Below are 22027 nucleotides of genomic sequence, written 5' to 3'. Positions count from 1 at the left end.
GACTAGCATTTTGGTGCTACTGGCATCTATTGGGTAGAGGCCAAGGAAGCTGCTACACATCCTCCAGTGCCCAGGTCAGCCCTGACAACAAAGAATTATCTGGCCCCAAAAGTCAAGAGTGTCGAGGCTGAGAAAGTGTATGGCCTTAGTGTATGGAAAACTCACAGAAATTGTTATTGTAAAGTGGTTGAGGATTATGACCATAAGCAATGAAAGAATGTATTTTGTGAGTTCTCAGGGAGAACCTTTGATCAGTAAAAAAAAACAAAACACAACAGATTAATGTTAAGATGTGATCAAGAAACTGTGAAGGATTACATCTTGTGAAGGCATTGCATTTTTTGATGATGTATGGACCTAGCCAAAAGGATCTAAGGAGACGTGTGCCTTGGGCCTTCACCATCACCTTTTGTTAATTCAACAGGTGTAGGAACTTGCCCTTGGGGGAGAGCACTTGGATTCATACCTATGTCTTCCAGTAGCTAGTTAAAAGCAGTGGATTGAGGAACTTTCTGTCTTAGAAAAATGTAACCATAATTATGAACATGGTTTGCAAACCATAAGGTGTCGCTCAGGTAGGCCATTAGGATTGTTTCGTTTTGAGGTCATAAATATTGCATTTCTCGGGTTGCACTTGAACAGTGATTCTTTGTATTCCCTGCCTTTTCTTCTGCACATTTTGTAGATGGCTTTTTCTTTACTTGATGACCTCCAAGTAAAATAATCCCCAATTCCCTCCCTTAGTCTCTCATTCAGTGAATGCCTTTGTTAACAAAGAGATGTGTGACTTTCCTTCTCATAAAGTGAAGCAGTAGAAAAAGCAATTGATGTATCCATATTTCTGAGGCTGTCCTATGACCCAGGCACTGGGAAGAGGTGGGAGTCTGGAGATGTCCTGGGGGCTCCCTAAGGTAGGCCACTGGCAGATGTGACAGCAGGAGCCCTGTTTATCATCAGATGCATAAGGATATCATGTGGGGGTTGTTAGTAACCCAGACTCTGGGCTGCCCCCCCACCCTGCCCCACCCCCTACCAAGAATCTGATTATTATATTTAGGAAGAGATAAAAGAATTTGCACTTCATCAGGGCTTGAGGTGTTTCTGGTGCAAGCGATCCAAGAACTGTTTGAAAATGCTATGGTACAAAACCCCAGACTTTATATATTTGGCAGGATTGTAGCATTTAAAAGTCCACACACGCCTTGTGGCACAATCAGCATCTCTAAAACGCTTTGTATAATTAATGATACTTTTAAATTCATGTGTAGCTACAGAATATCAGGGTTATTCTCGATCTAACTCTACAAAAAATCTGTAGGCCAACATGCACTGTCTTCTCAACGCAGAGAATTGGGTCCCTTTAGGAAGGCTGAATTGGAATTCTCACTGTGTATCCTGCCTCAGAGCAGCTGTGTCCAAAGTGCTCTTTCCCTGTGATTTCAGCAGCAGCAGCGGCAGCAGCATCTATGGGTTTTGCTTTTTTAACCCAGCCGCAGCGTTGGCGAGGTCAGGGGTACAGTTGAAATTCCCCAGCGCCTGATCCCAGGCCTTTGCCCTTTTGTTCCTGGATGGGAGAGCTGCGGCAGGGCTTGGGGACGGATATCCATCCTCCTGGGGCTTAGCTCGGCCTGGCCGTTTGCCTGCAGCACACACAAAAGCATTGTCAGTCCTCTTGGTGAGACGCGGGAGTGAGTTAAAATCCTTCAAGGCTATTGCTCAGGTATTTCTCCCCGAGCAAGATGTTATCACCGGCTGGATAAAAAAATTAGTAGAAGTACGAGGTTTTCTCAACATAACTGTGATCTAGGTATTTGTCGTTGCCCTGGCAATGTAGAGGATGGACATTGACCTTCTGGATTCAGTGGTCTGGGGGGAGTTGGGTTCCTTCCCTGTGCTGAGGAATGCTGGGGTCACTGGGTTTCAAAGCAGCTCTGAATACTCCAGCCGGCCTCAGGGTTGCCGGGCAAGAGGTATGCAGAGCGGGGACCGCTCTGCCTGGTGTGGCCTGGCTTTCTGGGAGGGTGGGAGCTGGCATGCAGACGTTGTGCACCTTGTCTTGGCCTCCCTGCCACGTGCACATCGCTCCAGCCTGCCGGCCCAACCATCTGCTTCAGGGAGGCCCCGGGCCGGGGGCAGCAGGGAGATAACTTTCTGCATGGCGGCTTGCAGTTGAGTCCAACGAAGCAATGTCTTTGGAAGTCCAATGGCAGAAGACGAAACTGCAAGTGAATTTGGAGAATATAACAAGATTTTTAGAATTATTTTGAGTGTTCAGTGTTCTGTGGTATTTTAAAAGCTAAACCCAGATTTGGTTAAGTGCAGATGTTTTGTTCAATTTGAACCTGAAGGTTTGGATTCAGCCTCCAGACAAGCATTGTTTGGATGGGTCTGAGTTTGAAAACCTCTGGCCCACATTTATAATTAGAGAGGTGTTTACATGAAAGGTAAAGGAAAAGACGGAAGATAGGGCAACGTTGGGCCAGTATTCCAGCCTGAGAACGATGTCTGGAGCTGCACTGTGGCTGCCTGTGTCCCCGGGGCAGAGCTTGGCTCTAGCCTGCTGGCAAAATGTATCCCTGGAGTGTTGGGAGTTTGTGACCCCGGCTCAAATGACTCAGGGTTTAACCTTTGTTTTCAGAGAAAGGGGTGGTGGTTTTAGCATTCTGAGTAGATACAGCAGGGAGATTGCCTTTGTGCAGCAAAGGAATGATTGGAACAGAGGAAAAAGTCAGCACCTTGGGGTAGTGGCTGCTGCCCAATCCAGGGAAACTCAGGTGTTCTTCTTGAGTTTTTCCTCCTCCTACAAGGTGACACTTTTTAATGTTCTTGTGGCTTCAAGAATACAATAGAGCAGGCATGATCCATCCTAGGCCTGTGGGGACCCACGTGCGGGCGGCTGGTGCCTGCTGGCCGGTGTCCACAGACTGGAGGGCCTGTGTGCTTGGCAGCGTAGCTGAACCTTCCAGACAGGCCAGATGTTTTATGACTGCAGCTGCGGCTCCCCGTGGCGAGCCCCCTCTGTGCGCGTTGAGGAGGCTGTGATCTGAAACCATCATGTGGGCCTCCTGGTGCCCCTCACCTCCTGCCTGAGAGTGGGCCACAGATGTCTGCAGCATGCTTCTGGGGACACTCGTGGGAGAGTCTCGCTGCGACCTTGTTCCCACTTTGGTTCCTGCAACCAAAGAAAGAGTTCTGATGAAGAGGGGAGCTTGTGGGTTAGGTCGCTTCGCTCCAGCAGTGCAGAAACTTTAGGAAGATAGTTCTTCTCTCCATCCCAAGACTGAAGCCAAATCGCTGTTGCCTTTTGGTCCCGGGGCCCGAATCTCTGGAATCCTTTTGAGGCAGATGCTGCGCCCACCAGCCCCCGTTCTGTCTGCCTGGCACTGTGACCACATTGTTTCCCAGCCGCTGGTGCCAGAAATGGCTCTGCAGTCCTGTTCCCAGAATAGTTTGCTCAACAGTGTGTAAATCCAGGACTAGCCTTATGTTCTCTGTGTTCTGTCCTGTCCTGTATCCTGTCCTGAGTCCCAGTCTGTGACCTCTGCTCTGTCCCTTGGAATTTCATGTTGTTTAAATGGAGGCCCAAGCCTGTCTCGTAACTGACCACTTGCAGAGTTCTCTACTGTATTAGGTTGCAAGACCCACACATCCGAGACGTAGGCATCTATTTAGAAAGGCAGTTTTGATCTCAGTTACAGGAGAGAGTTTTCTCTATTTCTGTGTAGTCTCCTCATACCCCATGGAGCTCCTCGACCCCTGTAACCTGGCTTTGTCCCTCCCATCACACTGAAAGGGCTTTCCTCCAGGACTTTTCCAGTAGCTTCCTAGTGGGAAATCCCAGTGGGGGTTTTCTAGTAGCACGTGATGCTGTTAGAGAATCTTTCTTACAGCATTCTACTCTCTTGGCTTCTAGAACTCTCACTGGGTCCTCCTCGGCTCCTGTGACTGGCTCCTGGCTCCTGCTCTCTTTGTAGGACACTCTTTCTCGTTCCCACCCACCTGCCGTGTTCCCTAAATATTAGTGCAAGTGCTCCCTTCACCTGCAACCTTGTCCTATTGTGTTTTCTACTTAGTTTAACTAGCTTAAGTGAATATGCTGGCTGAACCTGAGACCAAGGGAGGCACTCCAGGGGCAGGGACATCCCCGGGCCTCCCAGGGGAACCCAAGATGTCTGATTCTATCCCATTCCCCCTCCTTCCCTCTCCTTGACCATATAGCCTTACCTGCTTCTCCAGGCTCGCCGTGGAAGCCAGCCACCCCAGTAGGCTTACTGCTTGCTTTTTCAGCTTAAGCACTTAATCAGCTGCTTCTCTAGGTCCCGAGTGCATTCTTGCTGACTCAGTAATTCCACTTCTAGGAACTTTAATCTTGAGAACACAGTGTGAGAGACTCATTAAGGTTTAAGGTTGTGAATACTCATCATAGAATCATTTATTATAGGGACGTTCGGAACACTTTGAGTAGCCAGTGATAAGATATTAAGTCTCTCATGATGATGTATTAATACCACAAACTTTTATCATAGTTTTCAAAATTAAAATCACTTTTTGAAGAGAGCATAATGAGAAAATGAAATTTAAATAAAAAGAAAGATATAAAACAGTAGGCTCTTAATTTAAAAATTATATGTATACATCATAAAGTACAGCAGTAGTTAACTCAAAGTGATGGATGGCTGATGACTTTTTTTCTCTCTCTATCTTTATTCTCTCTCTGTATTTTTGCACTGTCTGTGCTATTTTAACTACAACTCACCACAGAGGTCCAGTCCTCTGGGAAGCCCCTCCCAACCGCCCCAACCGGGGTGGGTCCCTCTTCTGCGTGTTTCTGGTTCTGGACACGTATTTCTATGGTTCAGGTACCATGCAGCCCTCTGATTTCTTGACGAGAAGACCTTTGGATGTTCATCATTATATTTCTTGTACCTAAGAGCAGACTGAATATGTCTGTTGGCTAAAGAAATTTGTCAGCAGAGAAACATTTTTGCTAAGTTCAAACATTTTCTAAGTTCAAATATCTGCAGACTTTTGCTTCATAGAAGATTAAAATAATGATTCTAGCTTCCCTTTTGCTTTCTGAGCAGTTTGGGCATCGTATCAATCAGATCGGTGACAAAGTTGATCCCTGGAGTTTAAGAAATGGATGTATATTGTTATGGTCTGAATGTTCGTGTCCCCTAAAATTCATATGTTGAAATCCTAACCCCTAATGTGATGGTATCAGGAGGTAGGGCCTTTGGGAGGTGATTAGATAATGAGCGTGGAGCCCTCATGAATGGGATTAGTGTCCTTATAAGAAGGGATCCTTGAGAGCTTGCTTGCTTGCTCTCTGTTCTCCTCTACGTGAGGATACCAAGAGAAGACGTCTCCAAACCAGGAATAGAGTCCTTACCAGACACTGCACCTGCCAGTGCCTTGATCTTGGACTTCCTAGTCTCTAGAACTGTGAGATATAAATGTTTGTCGTCTAAGTCACCCAGTCTATGGTATTTTGTTATAGCAGCTTAAACTAAGATACACATGAACATGATTGAATCATTGGAACATAAAACAAACTTATTTTGAGATAATTGTAGATTAACATATATTTCTAATAAGTAATGCAGAGAGATTCCTTGTACCAGTTGGTACCCTTTTATCCAATTTCTCCCAATGGTGTCATCTTACAAAACTGTAGTTTAACATTGCAACCAGGATATTGACATTGATATAGCCGAGATACAGAACATTCCCATCACTACAAGGGTCCCTGATAGCAAGACTCATTTTTCTCCCATCTGTTCCCTCCTTAACCCCTGGCAACCACTAATCTGTTCTCCATTTCTATCATTTTGTCGTTCCAAAAATGTTGTATAAATAAAATCATACAGTATGTAATTTGGGGGGATTTTTTTTTCCACTCAATATAATGCTTTGTGCAATAGTTCATTCCCTTCTGTTGCTGAGAAGTGTTTCATGGTGTGGATGGACCACAGTTTGCTTACCCATTCACACGCTGAAGGACATCTGGGCTGTTTCCAGTTTTGGGTTATTATGAATAAAATTGCTACAAACATACACGTACAGGTTTTCGTGTGAACTTAAGTTTTCATTTCTCTGGACAAATGCCCCAGAGAGCAGTTGGTGAGTTGCATGATAGTCGTAGGTGTATCTTTTAAGAAGCTGCCAACCTGTTTTTCCAGAGTGGCCGCACCGTCTTACATTCTCACCAGCAATGTCTCACCTGTATCTTTGTCAGCATTTGGTATTGTCCTAGTTTTTATTTTGGCTGTTCTGACAGATATTATCCCAATATACGGGATATCTCATTCTTCCTATGGGTATTTACAGAGCAAAGTTTTAAATTTTGAGGAAATCTAATTTTTCTAATTTATCAAGTTTTCCTTATCTGGATGGTGCTTTTGGTGTCAAGGCTAAAAGTTCTCTGCTTAGTCCTAGATCTCAAAGATTTTTCTTCTGTGTTTTTTCCAGAAGTTTTCTGGTTTCTCTTTTACATTTAGGCTTGTGGTTCATTTTGAGTTGAGTGTTGATAACGTGTGAAGGTTTTTTTATTTGGAGCGTCTCCCGTGGTGTGGCCTGTCCCGGCAATCACCTGCGTGTCCCTGCCTTCCAGACCTCTACGTGTACGCTGTGCTCGTGTGCTGTGTGGGGATTCTCAGCGTTCTGCTCTTCACTCTGACCATCATCTGGCAGTCTGTGTTTAGCAAGAGGAAATCCAGAGGTAAGAGAACAGATAAGAGTCATGTGTGGCGTGGGAGCACAACCAAACCACAGACAGGCGGAAGATGTCGGGCAAAGTATCACTTTCGTTGAAAGATGCACCCTGAGTCGGGGATTATTGACCTGTGACTGGTAAGCAGTGTGAGTGAGGAGATGTGTCTGCCTTAGCCTCTGCTAAAATCAACTGTGGCCACTGTTGACATCATTTCAGTACCCCCTTTTCTCAAATCCCTTCCTTCGGTGGTTTCTGAGGGCCCTTACCTCTCTCCTCCTCCCAGAAGAGGCTGTGGAGTCAGATGACCCTGGGTTTGATTCTGGCTCTGCCGCTTAAGACTGAGTTTTTGACACGTTCCTTAACCACTCTGAACTTTGGTTTCCTCATTTATTAAATGACATGGGATGGACACCACCTTCCTTAGATTGAATGTTGTTGTGTGTTCATAATTTAATTGCAGTACCTGACACTGCGCCTGGCAGGCAGATGGGACTGGAAAGGCACCCCTTCCCTTCTCTTCCTGTCCAGTTTGAGTGTTCCCTTCCTTCCATCTCCTTTCTTATTGGTGTCCCTGTCCCCTGGGTTCTGTCCTTAGCCCCTTCTTGCTTTACTCTTTCTTCCTTAGTGATTACAGTTCTCATGACTCTGACTCTTATCTCCCTGTGAATGCTGCCTGCTTTCTCTCTCTAGTTCCCACCTCTCACCAAACCTCCAGGTCGCGTTTCCACCAGCTCCTGTTTCCTCTGAAATACCCTCCCTGTGCACCCCGACTTCAGAATTTCTGAAACGGATGGGGACCCTGCAGCTCCCAGAGATGATCTGGGTAAGAGCTGGGCTCTGGAATTAGAATAACTCTGGTTCAAATGGCGACTCTTCACCTACCAGCTGATGACTTACCTGCCGTGCCTCACCTTCTCCCTCTAAATAATGGGGAAAATACCAGTATACCAGTCTCACAGGATTGTTGTGAGGATTAAGTTGAAAAAAAAGAAAACCCCACAAATAAAACCCTTTACCCATTCCAGCTCCTTGTAAGTGTCCTGCATTTACGATGACTATGGTTATAGTTATATATAATAATTATTACTATTAGCCCAAGGTCATAAAGCTGGGAAGTATTACATTTGGTGGTCATGGCTTAGGGGGACAATTAAACAGGGAAACTGAGCAGAGTTGCCAGAGGGGACTCTCCCCAGAGGGGCAGTCAGGGCTAAAGGAATCTGGGAGGGAGGGAGAGAAAGGCATTCAGGGACCAGCACCCGGGGGAGCTTAGGGGACAAGGGGAGAAGAGGTTTCTGGAACTTTTGAGAGCTGCAGCTGTGGGAGAATTGTCACCAATAAGAGCCTTAGAAGAGGGACTCAGGCAATGCCAAACCAGGCCGCAGCAGGGAGGGAGCCAGGAGCCTACCTTCCTCAGCCCCTCCCTGCCCCCTGCCCTCAGGTGTCCCACGGCTGCTTTCCTTTGGTCCTACCACCCAGACTGGAAGCCAGAGGACGTGCACAGAGGTCAGCCTCCAGGGCCCGAGCAGGGTGGAGAGAAGGGATGGGGAGCTGGACGGGTGTGCAGAGCCATGCAGCACTGGAGGCAGAGCCAGAGCTCTAGCCAGGTCCTTCTTCCACAGCCCGTGCCCTGCGCACCGTGCTCTGTGTGTCTGTGCTGCACTCTGAGAGCCTCCCTCCACGCCTGCGCATACCTCATCCACGGTGCCCGAGCTTTTCTCCTGTTCCAAAGACTTGATGGCTTTGATGAGCTCGCGGCACATGTTGCACACGTGCAGATGTATTTGCCTCCCTCCAGGAGGATGGTGTGTAAGACAGGGACCGTGCATCTGACCCATTCTCCTTGGAATTCGGCTCATGACAGCTGCTCAACAAATGGTGGGCAAATGGCTTTGTTTCCCAGCTGCTTTGTTCCCAGCTGTTGGAGTTTTCATGCCACATTGGCAGTCTCCAAGCCTGTTTTGCTCAAAAGGCACCTCTGCCTGGGCTCAGGGGCATGATAGAGAAATCTGCCTGGAGTGCAGGCCCTCTTAGGCCGTGGGGAGGAGCAGGAAAACAAAGTAACGTAGGCAGTTCAGGAGAAGTCCTTCTCCTCCAAAGCCAACAAGGCAGACTGGGACATAAGCTCCAGGCTTCCCACAGAGCCACTGAGAACCCAGATCTTAGCTGCCCTCGTGCCCCCGGGAGTGGGCTCCAGATGGCCTCGTGTGTGCCTGTGCACAGCGTCTGAAGCCCTGTGAGCTGTCAAGAGCTTTGCCTGAGCACCTGCTGTGGGCCAGACCCCTTGCTAGCCCCTCCACGTTCTCTTGAGTCCTCACCACCAGCCCGAGTGACAGCCCATATTGCTCCCATTTGACAGAGGACACAGCTGGGGAGCTTGATCAAGTCCTGAAACGAGGGAGTGGCAGAGCCCAAGCCCAGCCCGATCCTCAGCCTCCGTGTTTCTGTTCAAGAAAACCTCAGCCATCTGGGGGCTGACGTTGCCGAGGAATTTTCCTTCAGCCTTCAATGCGGTTGTTGCTTAGGTCCTCCCCAGACAGCAGTTCACGGCTCCCGCAGCTCCTCGGGGGCTTGGCATCCGTCTGGTACAACCGCTGCCCGCAGGCTGGCATCCTGTATCCCTGGCAGGACTGTGCATGTTAGGCCTGGCGTTAGCCCTCACCTGGACCTGAGAGGCTTAGAACAGCACTGCCCAAACCTTCAGGAACAGACTGCTCACCTGAGAACCTGCTCCAATGCAGATTCCGATTCAGAGCGTAAGGGCAGGCCTGACAGTCTGCATTTCTAATGAGAAGTGCAGGCAGTGCCACCCTGATGATGGGAGGCCTCACTCTGAGTAGCAAGGCCTTAGAACCAGTTCTTTTTCACTCTAGCCTACTCAGCGCTTCTCTTTACAATGAATATTTTGAAATGATCCCATTACTATCTTGAAATGAAACTCATAGATAAACTGTGCTCCCTGGATGCACAAAAATCAAATCAGGCCCAGACCCCCTTGTTATATAGACATTTTCTGGGTTTCCTATGCAAGTGTGTGTTTGTTGGTCCTTCTGCATCCTCCTGCCTGCGTGGGAGCCACAGAGCACGCAGGTTTGCAGGCTCCTCACACACACGTGGGAAGCAGAGGACAGCCTGGCACCCGCTCTCCCGCCTGCTCGGCAAGATCTGTCTGAAAGGAGGATGTCAGAGCAGCTGTCTGCTCCTGCTGTGATCTCCCGCTGAGCCCCTGAGACACACACACCCCATCCTGGAAGCCAGGGGACCTGAGGGCCAGTCCCCTTCTCTCTCACCTTCCTGCTGCCCTGCCCTCACCCTGTCCTCCTAGGGCGCTCATTGTTCATAGAGCTGGAGTTAATTGCACCACGTGTGACTTACTTTCTACTTTCCTCTGAGCTGTGAGTCTCCGTCCCTAATCTTTGTGAGTGCCGGGGTGCCCGGAATTTCATCCCAGGGCCTCTGCAGCTCTGAGTCACCCTGGAATGCACCAATCCTGGTGGCGTTACTCTAGTGGATTTTCAAGCACACTGGTTTCAAAGGCCTTTGCTTCTTCCGGAATGAGTCCATACCTGCTGCTTTGGTGTGGCCCCAACAATCCCTCAGCCTTCCATGTTTGAGCTTTTAAAAGGACGGCTTTGAAGGCACACGCAGCCAGAGGGAGAGGGGTCTAGCCCCTTTGTCTCGGCTCTCACGTTTGTCATGACTGTGTTTAGCTTGCACTCGAGGTGCTAAAACCCTGGCTCCAAAGCCAGGCTCCCCTCGGCTTGCTAGGCACCTACATCTGCCTGCCACATGCTGGCTCTCTGCTTGCTAACCCGTGGTGATGGGATCGAAGGGCCTGTGATCTTTTCTCCCAGAAGTACAAGAAAGAGAGAGCTGGGGCGCTGCCTCCCACTCACAGCCCCGCTTAGTGGAGGGAGGAGGCTGCCAGGTACGGAATGGGGTGGCTGTGGACAAGGTGTCCCTGGGACCTTGGGGAGGATGAAGGGCTCACCAGCCTGGCATCAGAGAAGCTTGGACACTGGGACACCCCAGCATTAGCTCTCCCCTCCAAACACTTCTGAGACACAGGCTTGGTCATCAGAGCGTGTGGGAAGGCTCGATGAGCTCTCCTGGGCCCACTGCCCCATCAGAAGGGAGCCCGACTCCCCGAGTGGGTTCTCGGAAGCCTCCCCAGTAGCTTCGTGAATAGAGCGCTGGACCTAGGGCCTGGATTCAAGCTCCTTTAGTTGTAAAGCAGGTCTTCTCAGGCCCCAAATAAATGTCCTGAGCCCCAGGTGTCCTCACTGTGAAATGGGGATAAAAGTTACTCTGCCAGTCCTGGGCCTGGGCAGCTCCAGGGGCCACCTTCTTCTGTGTGTGCTCCACCTCTCCGGGTGGCATCCCTCCATTGTAGTCATGGTGACGGTGGCTCAGCCCTCCCGACGACTAGGGCAGATACAACCCCCCTGTGCACTGTCCCGAGTAGAAATGCAAGGTGGGCTGTGCATATAGTTGGACAATTTTTTTTTTTTTAGTAGTCACATTTAAAAAGTAAAAAGATAACAGGTGACATTAATTTTAATCCATTTTATTAAACCCAATATATCTGAAATACCATTTCAACAAGCATCATCATAAAGATTCTGAAAGAGATATTTTACATTCCTTTTTTCATATGAAGGCTGAAATCCAGCAGGTCTTCTCAGGCCCCAAATACACATCCTGAGCCCCTAAGATTTCACAGTTCCAGCACATCATATTCTGGACCAGTTACATTTCCTGTACTTGATAGCCACCCTAGCTCACGACTACCATACAGGACAGCATGACTCTAGATAGAGAACTTTATGCACTGGTGCTTTCACTGAACGGCTGTGGCCCTAAAAATGCTCTTTGTACCAAGACAACAGGAGGTAGAAAACTTGGTTCTCCCCCTCCGCTTTCCACCTGGTGACTGAGGGAGACGGCTTTACCTGTCCTTGTAACTGTGCCGGCCTGGAAACGTAGTCAAGGCAGGGCTGCTTCCTGGAGGGGCTGGCCCTTGAGCTTGGCGTGGCGGGAGCACCCTGCTGCGCAGAGGAAACAGCTGGGGTAGGAAGAGGGCATCCCAGTCCTGACCCTCCCTCCAGAGAGACGCAGATGGTGCTTTTCCAGGCTGCAGGGCGCCTGCCTGTGCTGGGGCGGGAGGATGCTGGGAGAGCACCGTGCAAATGCACCGGGCCCTGTGCAGGGGATGCCACTGTGCTCACCGTGCGTGCAGAGTGCTCTGTGAATGGAGCAGGAATATCCACAGGACCTATCTCAGAGTCTCTGCAAGGCCTGGGGTTCTGAAGAAGGTGCAGGCAATGAAGTTGGGGGCAATGAGGGGGAAGGTCAGCCGTACCTCAGAGGCCCTAACACTGCTACAGAGTGTGATAGGATGGGGGGCATGGCTGCCTCCACCCCAGATTAACTATAGTGGGGTGGGTAGTGGTGACAGGGACAGTCCCAGGTGGCATTGATGGCCTCCGGCCTGGACATGTCATCTGGGAGGTTTGGCCATGCGGTGGCCTCTGGGTGCAGCGTGGCCCGAGGCTACAAGGCAGAGGAATGGTGGCTCAGGACCTCGTGCTCACAAATGTCTTCCTATCAGAAGAGGTGAGAAAAACAGCCCTTTCTTTTAGAGTCCTCAAAGTCCTGAAGACCACAAGTCACCACTTAAAGAACACCATGTCCCGAGTTTTCATTTCTCTGCAGGTTGGTTGCCTTGCGTGGAGCCGGGAGCCTTTGGGTCAAGTGCCCTGGGTGCCAGGCTGTGGCCTGTGGTGGAGACTGGCTCCAGAATTACCCTTCATTGCTTTTCTTCTCTTCCTGGTCTCACTTCCCCACTCTCCAGTGGGTTTCTTAGGATCACCTCCCACATAGACTCTGCACTTGAATCCCTGTCTTACAGGCTCTGCTTCTGGGAGCCCCTAGCTAAGACAGGTGACACAGTTATGTAATCAGCAGTGATTATGCTATGCATATTTAAGGGAGATTCCAGGCAAGGTCTATTTCTCAGATGCCCATAATTCTTCCCCTTGGTGCCCAGGATCACTTTTGGCCCCTGGGCTGTCCCTCTTCATTAAAGGGACATCAGCCCTGCATTCACTGGGCTGAGACCTCATAAGCTTCAGTTGGCAAGTGCTGGCCGAGGTGCATGGCCTGTGCCTGGCACCGACTCTCCTCGCCAGGCTCCTGGCCCTTCTGAGTTAGTCCCCCGCCCCCATGGCCAATTACTAAGGAGCCCCGCAGCTGCTCTCCTGCTCCCTGGCTTCCTGATCTGCAGGCTACCCGCCTTACTGCCCCTGGACCGGACTTTCCCAAACAGGTCAGAGCATGGGGTTCTCTAGGGCCCAGTCCCGACTCTGCCCTGCTCCAGCCCTGGGATAGGAGACCAGCTGTTTATCCTGGACACTACTTTTTTCATCTGTAGGAGCCCTAATACCAGCCGCCCAGTTCCTCTGAGAATGGTGTGGAGTAGTTACAAGAGGGCTCTGGAGTCAGGCTGCCCAGTTTTGTCCCTTCACAGGTGTGTTAGTTTGCTCGGGCTGCCATAGCAAAGCTTGTAGGTGGCCATTGTCTCCCTGTGTCTTCACATGGTTTTCCCTCTGTGCATGTCTGTATCCCTAATCTCTTCTTATAAGGACACCAGCCCACCCTAATGACCTCATTTTAACTTACTCACTCCTTTAAAGGCCCTATCTCCAAATGCAGTCATATTTTGAGGTATTGGCCTTTAGGGCTTCAACATATAAATTTGGGAGGGGGTACAGCTCAGCCCATAATATTAGCTGTGTGACCTTGGGCAAGGCTGTTAACCTCTCTGTGCCTCAGTGTCCTCTAGTGTAAAATAGGTATGATGACAAAGTTATTGTGAAGATTGAATTAGAGTACAAAGTTGTGGTCTTCAAACATTTTTGTTTGCATAGCCCCTAAAATCATTAAAAAATTTTTGCATCATTGAACGTTTTTTATTTTTGACATCTAAACTTTTTCATCATAAATATAAATTGTTGTAGAGGATGTAATTTCCAAGGCAAATATTGACATCTTAAAAAGAAATGGTTGGGGCTTCCCTGGTGGCGCAGTGGTTGAGAGTCCGCCTGCCAATGCAGGGGACACGGGTTCGTGCCCCGGTCCGGGAGGATCCCACATGCTGCAGAGCGGCTAGGCCCGTGAGCGGTGGCCGCTGAGCCTGCGCGTCCGGAGCCTGTACTCCGCAACGGGAGAGGCCACGACAGTGAGAGGCCTGTGTACCGCAAAAAAAAAAAAAAAAAAAAAAGAAATGGTTAAATCTTTCCTTTACATCTAAGTATCATGAATTTAACTACATCTGTTGATTTAAAAAGACTCCAAAACAAACGTTAGCCGTTATAAATTTTATATTGTCCCTTCTTCTCTTTGAATTTTTATCTTCAATCCACTTCCCCCACAAAATTTTATCCTATTTTCTTACATTTTTGTTTTGAAAGTTCTTTGTTGATCACTGATTATATTTCTCTGTAAAATAGTATGTGTATAAAAATTTAAATTAAGATTTTAAAAATTTCCTTATTCCACAAGTCTTTAGGTGCTAAATTTTTTTCCTGGATTGAGTTATCAGTAAATACTGCACAATTAGTAAAGATTTAGAAATGAATATAAAATTAATCAAAACCACATAAATACAAGTTTAGATAAATAATCATAAGAAGTAAAATTTTAATGGAAATGTATATTTATTGAAATGGATTTTTATTTTTACTTCCTATATTCTTGTATGAATTTGTAATAGAATTCAGCATCACTTCTATTCCTATATTTTTAAGAGATGTTACCTCTGAAATACCTCGTTCAATATAAAAAGAAGCAGGAATGGATGAAGTTTCCTTATACCACTCAGTACTTTAAATTGCTTCTGAGTTTTATGTCAAAAGTCACAATGATCTATCATCGAAAATGATTTTAATACTCTACCAGCTGAGGACTGGATTCGGTCATATTTCAATCCTTGTTGAAAGCAAAATATTGGAACGCTTTCCTCTAGTGAAAAGTTTATTTGCCCAGTCATTGCTTTCTCAACACTGACACCAATATTTTAAATCATTTATTGATTCATTGGGGCCATTGATATGCCCACTGGCTTTTACCCCTAGGACAGGTCTCTGTAGTACAAGTCAGGATGGGTAAGAGGTATGCCTTGATTTTATGAAGTAGAAAGGGTGATGTAACAGGGAGGGAGGGAAAGGAATACAGCCAGACCTCAGGCAAGTTCCAGGGGAATGAATTCTAAGTAAAGAATACCATGGAAGGTGAGGATCCAGAAACAGATGTCCTTAAAACTATTCTTCCTAAGGGTGCCCAGGGGTACGCAAACCCCAGACTAAAGACCACTGATCTATATAATAAGCTTAGAATAGTGCCAGGAACATATGAAGTGTTCAGGAAGTATGAACTATGGTTTTATTATTATTGCATCTATAAATGATCCAGCATATAGTAGGTATTAAGTAAATGGAATGCAGAAAGAGTTCAGATACTATTAGGGGGTTGGACAAGACAAACCAAAAAAACCCCTCCAAAGCTGATTCTGTCATTCTGGTTTGGAGCCTGCATTGGTCACTTGCATCACAGATCACTTCAAGTGTAGGAGCTTGAAACAACAACTGTTTTATTTGCTCACAATTCTGCAGGTCAGCAAGTTGACCTGGGCTCAGCTGAGCTGTTCTTCTGGCCTCAGCTGGATCACTCATGCAGCTGCAGCCTGCTAGTGGGTCAGCTGGGGCCTGGCTCCTTCGGCGCCTCAGCTGGGATGACTTGTGTCTGTTTCATGTGGTGTCATCTTCCAGTAGGCTAGCCAAGCTTCTTCATGTGATAGCAGAAGAGTTCCCTGCAATGAGAGAGAGAGAGAGAGAGAGAGAGAGTGAGAGAGAGAGAGAGAGAGAGAGAGAGAGAGAGCTCACAAACCTCAGAGCACAGGGCCTTTTATGCTTCTGCTTGTGACTCATTGGCTAATATTTCACTGGCCAAAGCACATCATGTGGCCAAGCTCAGAGTCCGTGTGGGAGGGAGTTACACAAGGATGTGGATATATTAATGTGTGATTCATTGGGGCCATTGATGCAACACTCTACTACACAACTCCAGGGCCCTGTGGCTGTTTCAGCTTTACTTCTATTTGAGGTGAACTCAACGATGAGCTTAGAGTGGACACTTTTTAGGATAACTGCCTAGGTATTCTTATTTTTCCTCTGTAGCTAGAACACGGTTTTTCTGAAGGAGACCTACTATGGAGGATGTCATTGCAAAAAAAAAAAAAAAAAAAAAAAAAGGCTGTTTTTTTTCCCAGGACCTCCTCTTAGTCCTGGAAGAGCTTTGATCAGAGAATTAAAACCCATTTTATAGACAGGAGCGCCTAAGTGGAGAAAAGTTGCCCCAGGAAGGCTTTCTCATGGCTAAGGCAGAGCTCAGAAGTTGGGTGACTCTATAACTCTAGGTTAGAACCCAATTCAACCTGGCTTGGCAAAAAAAATGAATTTGGGGGGTTATGTAACCAGGAAGCCTGAGGTGTATGGCTTCATGCCTGGCTTGATCCAGGTATGGAACAATATCAAGTCACTGTGGTGTCCTTGCCATGACTCTGCTGTACTCACCCAAAGAGAAGTATAATAGCCCTGAGGGGTGGTTTGTGCCAACGTTTGGGCAATACCTGGCCACCTACATTTCCTAGGAATTCCTGGAGAATATATATCTAAAGTAGCATTTATTTACCATCTTCTATTTCTTTTTCCTTTCGCAGTGAGACACTATTTGGTGAAATGCCCTCAGAACAGGTAGGAATATTTTCTTCTTGTTTTCAAGTAAAACTCTTTGCTATTTTACTTTCTTTTGATATTACCAAAAAATGGTTAAATTCATATCTTTACCTTAACGTCTGCATATTAGTTCAAAAATTGGCCTAAAATGTGTGTTCTGCATGCACTTGCATGTTTCCAGATTTCATGTTCTGACTGTCACCCTGAGAGGGGCCAGCAAACATGTGGCTCAGGCTGGCCCAACATACATGCTGGAGGAGGCTTGACACCTGCCCTTGAATGACTGTTCCCCTGTTTAGGAAGGAGCTGGCAGGTGGACTGAACCACTTTGATGCCTTTTGACCACAAACACTCCTGATCCCCTTCCACCAACGCCTGCTTGTCCTATGTCCTACTCTACAGAATGCGTCCATTAGTGATACATGTGCTAAGATGCTAGCCTTTTAGCTGATGGGACACACCTTACAGGTAACAATAGTTATGGAGTTATGGTAGATATTGCAAACTCATAGTATTTAAAATTTTGAGACTTCTGGTCCAGACAGGATGGATTAGATCAATTTCTCTCTGCTCTTCCCTGCTAATAAGCACAACTATCAATTCTGGAAATAATATAAGAGACAGACAAAGGAGGACTCTGAAAGGTAGTAAGAAGAAAATGATGAAAGACAAAGGCAAAGAGAAATATGTTAAAAGCAACCAGAGAGAAACAATGCATTACCTACAGGGAAACACAAATTTGAATGACAGTGCATATTTCATCTGAATCCGTGGAGGGCAGAAAGAAGCAGCCCATTTTTCAAATACTGCAAGGAAAGAAATGTCACCCACAAATTCTATATTCAGCAAAACTATCCTGTAGGAATGAAGGGGATATAAAGACATTCTCAGATGAAGGGAAACGAAAAGAATTTTTAGTTTCACTATCAGGCCTACTTTAAAAGAATGGCTAAAAGAAATTCTTGAAATAAAAGGAAATATCGTGATGCATTAGGAAAGAAGAAGGAAGAATTGAAAGAGCAGAAATATGGGTGCATAAGTAGACTATTCTTTTCTTCATGAGTTTAAAAAGTAATATTTGATGATTGAAACAAAAAATTATAAAACCATCTGATACTCAAGAAGAGCATTATGATATGTAAAAATGAGGAGGGTAAGTGACCTAAATAGAAATGAGATTTCCACACTTTACTTCAAGTGATAGAACATTTTTACCAGTGGGCTGTGGTGTCACATGTGTGTATTGCAATGCTCAAAGCAATTATTAAAGGATTATGAAAAGTACATTCAAAAACAGTATAGAATAATAAAGATAGAATCCTAAAATATGTTCAAGTAACAAAGAAACAGAGGGATGAGAACCGCAGAAAACAGACAGAAAGCAAATAATAAAATGGCAGACTTAATTGCTGACATACTATTTATCTTAAATGTAAGTGGTTTAAATACATCAGATGACAGAAGCTGACAGAGTGGATTAAAAAAAAAATGACCTAAATATATGCTCTTTACAAGGAACTCATTTCAAACACAGTGACATAGGAAGATTGAAATAGAAGGATGGAAAAAGGTATACCGTGCAAACATTACCAAAAAATTCAAGAGTGGGCATACTAATACATGATAAAATAGACTTCAGAGCAAAGAAACTTACTAGAGATAAAGAGGGACATTAAATAATGATAAAAGGGTCAATCCACCAGGAAGACAAAGATCCTAAATGTGTACATATCAAATAGCAGAACCACAAAATGCCTAAATCAAAAACTGAAAGAGCTGAAAGAAGAAATAGATAAGTCCACAATGATAATTGGCAACTTCAACATCCCCTCTCAGCAGTAGATAGACCAACTAGATAGAGAATTAGCAAGGATTTTGAAGACCTAAACAACACAGTCACCCAAGAGGACCAAATTGATATGTATCAAACACGCCAACCACCAACAGCAGAACACATGTTTTTCCATCCCCCATGCAACATTCACCATAAGATATGGCTTGTCTTAGACCAAATCCTGGGTTATAAAACAAATCCCAACAAATTTAAAATAATTAAAATCATATAAAATGTGTTCTCTGACTGCAGTGGAATTAAACCATAAAGCAGAAATAAAACAACAGCAAGAAAATCTCTAACCATGTGGAAATTAAACAACACACTTAAAAAAAAATCCATGGGTCAAAGAGGAAGTCTAGAAGGAAATAAAAAATACATAGGATTGACCAAAAATGAGAATAGACGTAACAAAATATGTGGTATGCAGCTAAAGCTGTGCTAACAGTGAAATTTATAGTATTAAACGCTTATATTAGAAGAGATGAAAGCCCTCCAATCAACATTCTGAGGTCTCACCTCAGGAAATTAGGAAAAGAGCAAAATAAACCTGAAGCAAACAGAAGGAAGGAGATAATAAAGATCAAAGCAGGAACTGATGAAATTGAAAACAGCAATGTGATAGAGAAAATCAATGAAACAAAAAGCTGTTTCTTAGGAAACCTTCGGGGAAAAAATGGGTAACGTGTACATAAGATCTCTCTGCTTTATTTCTTGTGACTGTATGTGAATGTCCAATTACCTCTGTTAAAGTTTCAGTTAACAATTGTATTTGATATCTCTGGGGGATCCTGTTTACAGTCCCAACAGTCCCTATACTGGACTGCTTTGTGTTCCTGCTATTGAGTTTGGGATCCTCAGAAATCCTGTTACTCATATCAAAATGCAAAGTTATTTTATTGAGAGCTTACCGTCTACCAGGTACTGTTCTAGGAGCTTGGGAAGCAGCAGTGAAGTAAAGAGACAGAAATCCCTGCCTTCGTGAGTGCAAATGTATGTGTGTACGTCCCCAGGAGAGATGTCTGAGTATGATTGAGTGAGGGGATTAGCAAATCCTCTCCCCGAAAAAGCAACTATAAATCTTAACAAAATTGACAAAAGTAACCATTTTAGAACTTTGGCAAGACCAGAGGTATATATTAACCTGAGAGGCTTTTCTACTTGAAAAACTGCTGAACTGCTGAGAGGAGCAGTGGTACTCTGTGGAGTTTTGGCCTTGGGCAGCTCTGATATTCTCCCCTCCCAGCTTGGCTGGTGAGGAGATTTTTTTATGGCAGGAAATGCTGGGAGGACCATCAGCCTCTCTATTGTGGTAGAAGGGGGCTCACTTGACTTGGAGCAGTGTGCAAAGCCCACGTTCAGCAGTGTTGGCAGTGGAAGTGGCAGTCTTAGCGGTATTGAGCAGGGAGGCCCAGTGGTTCTGCTAGCCTGAGGTTTGGGTCACAGTTGGGTCAAGCATATCTCTGGCTGAGACAACATGCATGTGCAGAGGAGAGTGGAGGGCACCCAAAGGATAGAAAAAGATACACCATGCGAGTAGGAACAATAAGAGAGGCGGTAGCTAAGTTAATAAGACATACTTTAAGACAAGAAATATTACTAGAGACAAAGAAAGAAGTTTTATAATTATAAAAGATCAACATATGAGGATAATTTAACACATTGTATTGGACCAAACAGCAGAGCCTCAACATACATGAAGCAAAAACAGAAAATTAAAAGATGAAAATTTTCAATTATTCTAGAGTAATAGCTGGAAATTTCAATGCTCCACTCTCAATAATTGATAGAATACTGAGAGAGAAAATCAACCAGGACACAGAAGATGAAGCAGTTTTACCTGACAAATAAGAATGCTTTACCCAGTGACTGCATAATGTATTCTTTTCAAGTTTATTTGGCACATTCTCCAGGATAGGCCACATGCTAGGCCATAAAACAAATCTTTATAAAATTAGTATTTTATTTATGTAAGAAATCATATGAAGTCTGTTCTCTGACCACAACAGAATTAAATAGAAATTAGTGACAGAAAGAAATCTGGGAAATTCCTAAATGTTTTGAATTTCAAACAACATACTTTTAAATAATATGGGGGTCAAAGAAGAAATCAAAAGAAAAATTAGAAAATATTTTGAATTAAATAAAAATGAAAACACAGCATATCAAAACTTATAGGATGCAGCAAAAGTAGTGCTTAGAGAAAAATTTATGGCCTTTAAATGCCTATATCAGACAAGAAGAAGGGTCTAAAATCAATAGAAGCTTTCACCATAAGAAACTAGAAAAAGCAGGGTAAGTGAAATCCAAAGTAAGCAGAAAAAAGGTTATAATAGAGATTAGAACAGAAATCAATGGCATGGAAAACACACACAAAGAAGTATCAATGAAACCAAAAGTTTGTTCTTTGAAAAGATCAATGGACTTGACAAACCTTAAGTTAGACTGTCCATGAAAATAAAAAAGAGAGAGAAAATAACCAATTACCAAAATTAGGAAAAGAAAAAGGAATCACTACAAACCCTACAAAAATTAAAAGGTTATAATCCTGATAATTCAGGTTTATTCTAACAAATTAGACAACATAAGTGAAATGGAAAAATTCCTAGAAAAACACAAATTTCCAAAACTGATTTAAAAAGAAAGCTATAGTCTGAATAAACATATAATAAGTCCAGAAGTTAAATTGTTAGCTAAAAAGTTTCCAGCCACGAAAAGCCTAGGCCCACCTTGCTTTACTGGTGAAGCATACCAAGTATTAAAGGAAAATAAGAATACCAACCCCTCACAAAGTCTTTCCAAAAAGTTGAGAAAACGTAGTCTTTTCAACAAATGATGCTAGGACAAAATACATAAAGAACACTTACAACTCAATAATAACATGATAAATAACACAATTAAAAATGGATAAAGAAGACATACAGATGGCCAACAGGCATATGAAAATATGCTCAGCATCATTAATCATCAGAGAAATGCAAATTAATCCACAATGAGATATCATCTCATACCTGTCAGAATGGCTAGAATCAACACAAATAACAAATGTTGGCAAGGATGTAGAGAGAAGGGAACCCTCATACACTGTTGGTGGGGAGGTAAGTCGGTATAGCTACTGTGGAAAACAGTGTGGAGGTTTCTCAAAAAACTAAAATAGAACTACCTCATGACCCAGCAATTCCATTCCTGGGTATATATTCGAAAAAAACAAAAACACTAATTTGAAAAGATACATGCACCCCTATGTTCATAACAGCACTATTTATGATTGCCAAGATATGGAAGCAACCTAAGTGTCCATCAACAGATGAGTGGATAAAGAAGATGTGGTATATATATACAATGGAATACTACTCAGCCATAAAAAAGAATGAAATTTGCAGCAACATGGATGGACTTGGAGGGTATTATGCTAAGTGAAACAAGCCAGACAGAGAAAGACAAATACTGTGTGATATCACTTATACGTGGAGTCTAAAAAAACAGTAAATATAATAAAAAAGGAACAGACTCACAGATATAGAGAACAAACTGGTAGTTACCAGTGGGGAGAGGGAAGAGGATTAAGAGGTACAAATTGCTATGTATAAAATAAATAAGGTACAAGGATATATGGTGCAACACAGGGAATATAGCCAGTATTTTATAATAACTATAAATGGAGTATAACCTTAAAAAATTGTG

General features: G+C 44.7%; 1 protein-coding gene across 4 annotated transcripts in view; it reads left to right on the top strand.

Annotated features, from left to right (window-relative positions):
- The window catches only part of VSTM4 (V-set and transmembrane domain containing 4), an 86326-nt gene that overhangs the window by 23406 nt on the left and 40893 nt on the right, over positions 1-22027 (top strand). For 3 of the 4 annotated variants that reach the window (XR_003431123.1, XR_003431124.1, XM_027098523.1), the window contains exons 4-5: positions 6614-6721; positions 16494-16527. Coding sequence is in view for 2 of the 4 variants with exons in the window: in XM_027098523.1 (XP_026954324.1) it covers positions 6614-6721; positions 16494-16527 (142 nt within the window). In the remaining 2 variants the exon portion in view is untranslated. The remainder of the gene's footprint in view (positions 1-6613; positions 6722-16493; positions 16528-22027) is intronic. The other variant, XM_027098524.1, reaches the window with a different exon arrangement.

Source organism: Aethalodelphis obliquidens, unplaced genomic scaffold (assembly GCF_003676395.1).
Source record: "Aethalodelphis obliquidens isolate GAN/ISIS:26980383/991018 unplaced genomic scaffold, ASM367639v1 scaffold124, whole genome shotgun sequence".
In the NCBI taxonomy this organism is placed as follows: domain Eukaryota; kingdom Metazoa; phylum Chordata; class Mammalia; order Artiodactyla; family Delphinidae; genus Aethalodelphis; species Aethalodelphis obliquidens.
This window is presented reverse-complemented; position numbering and strand designations above follow the sequence as displayed.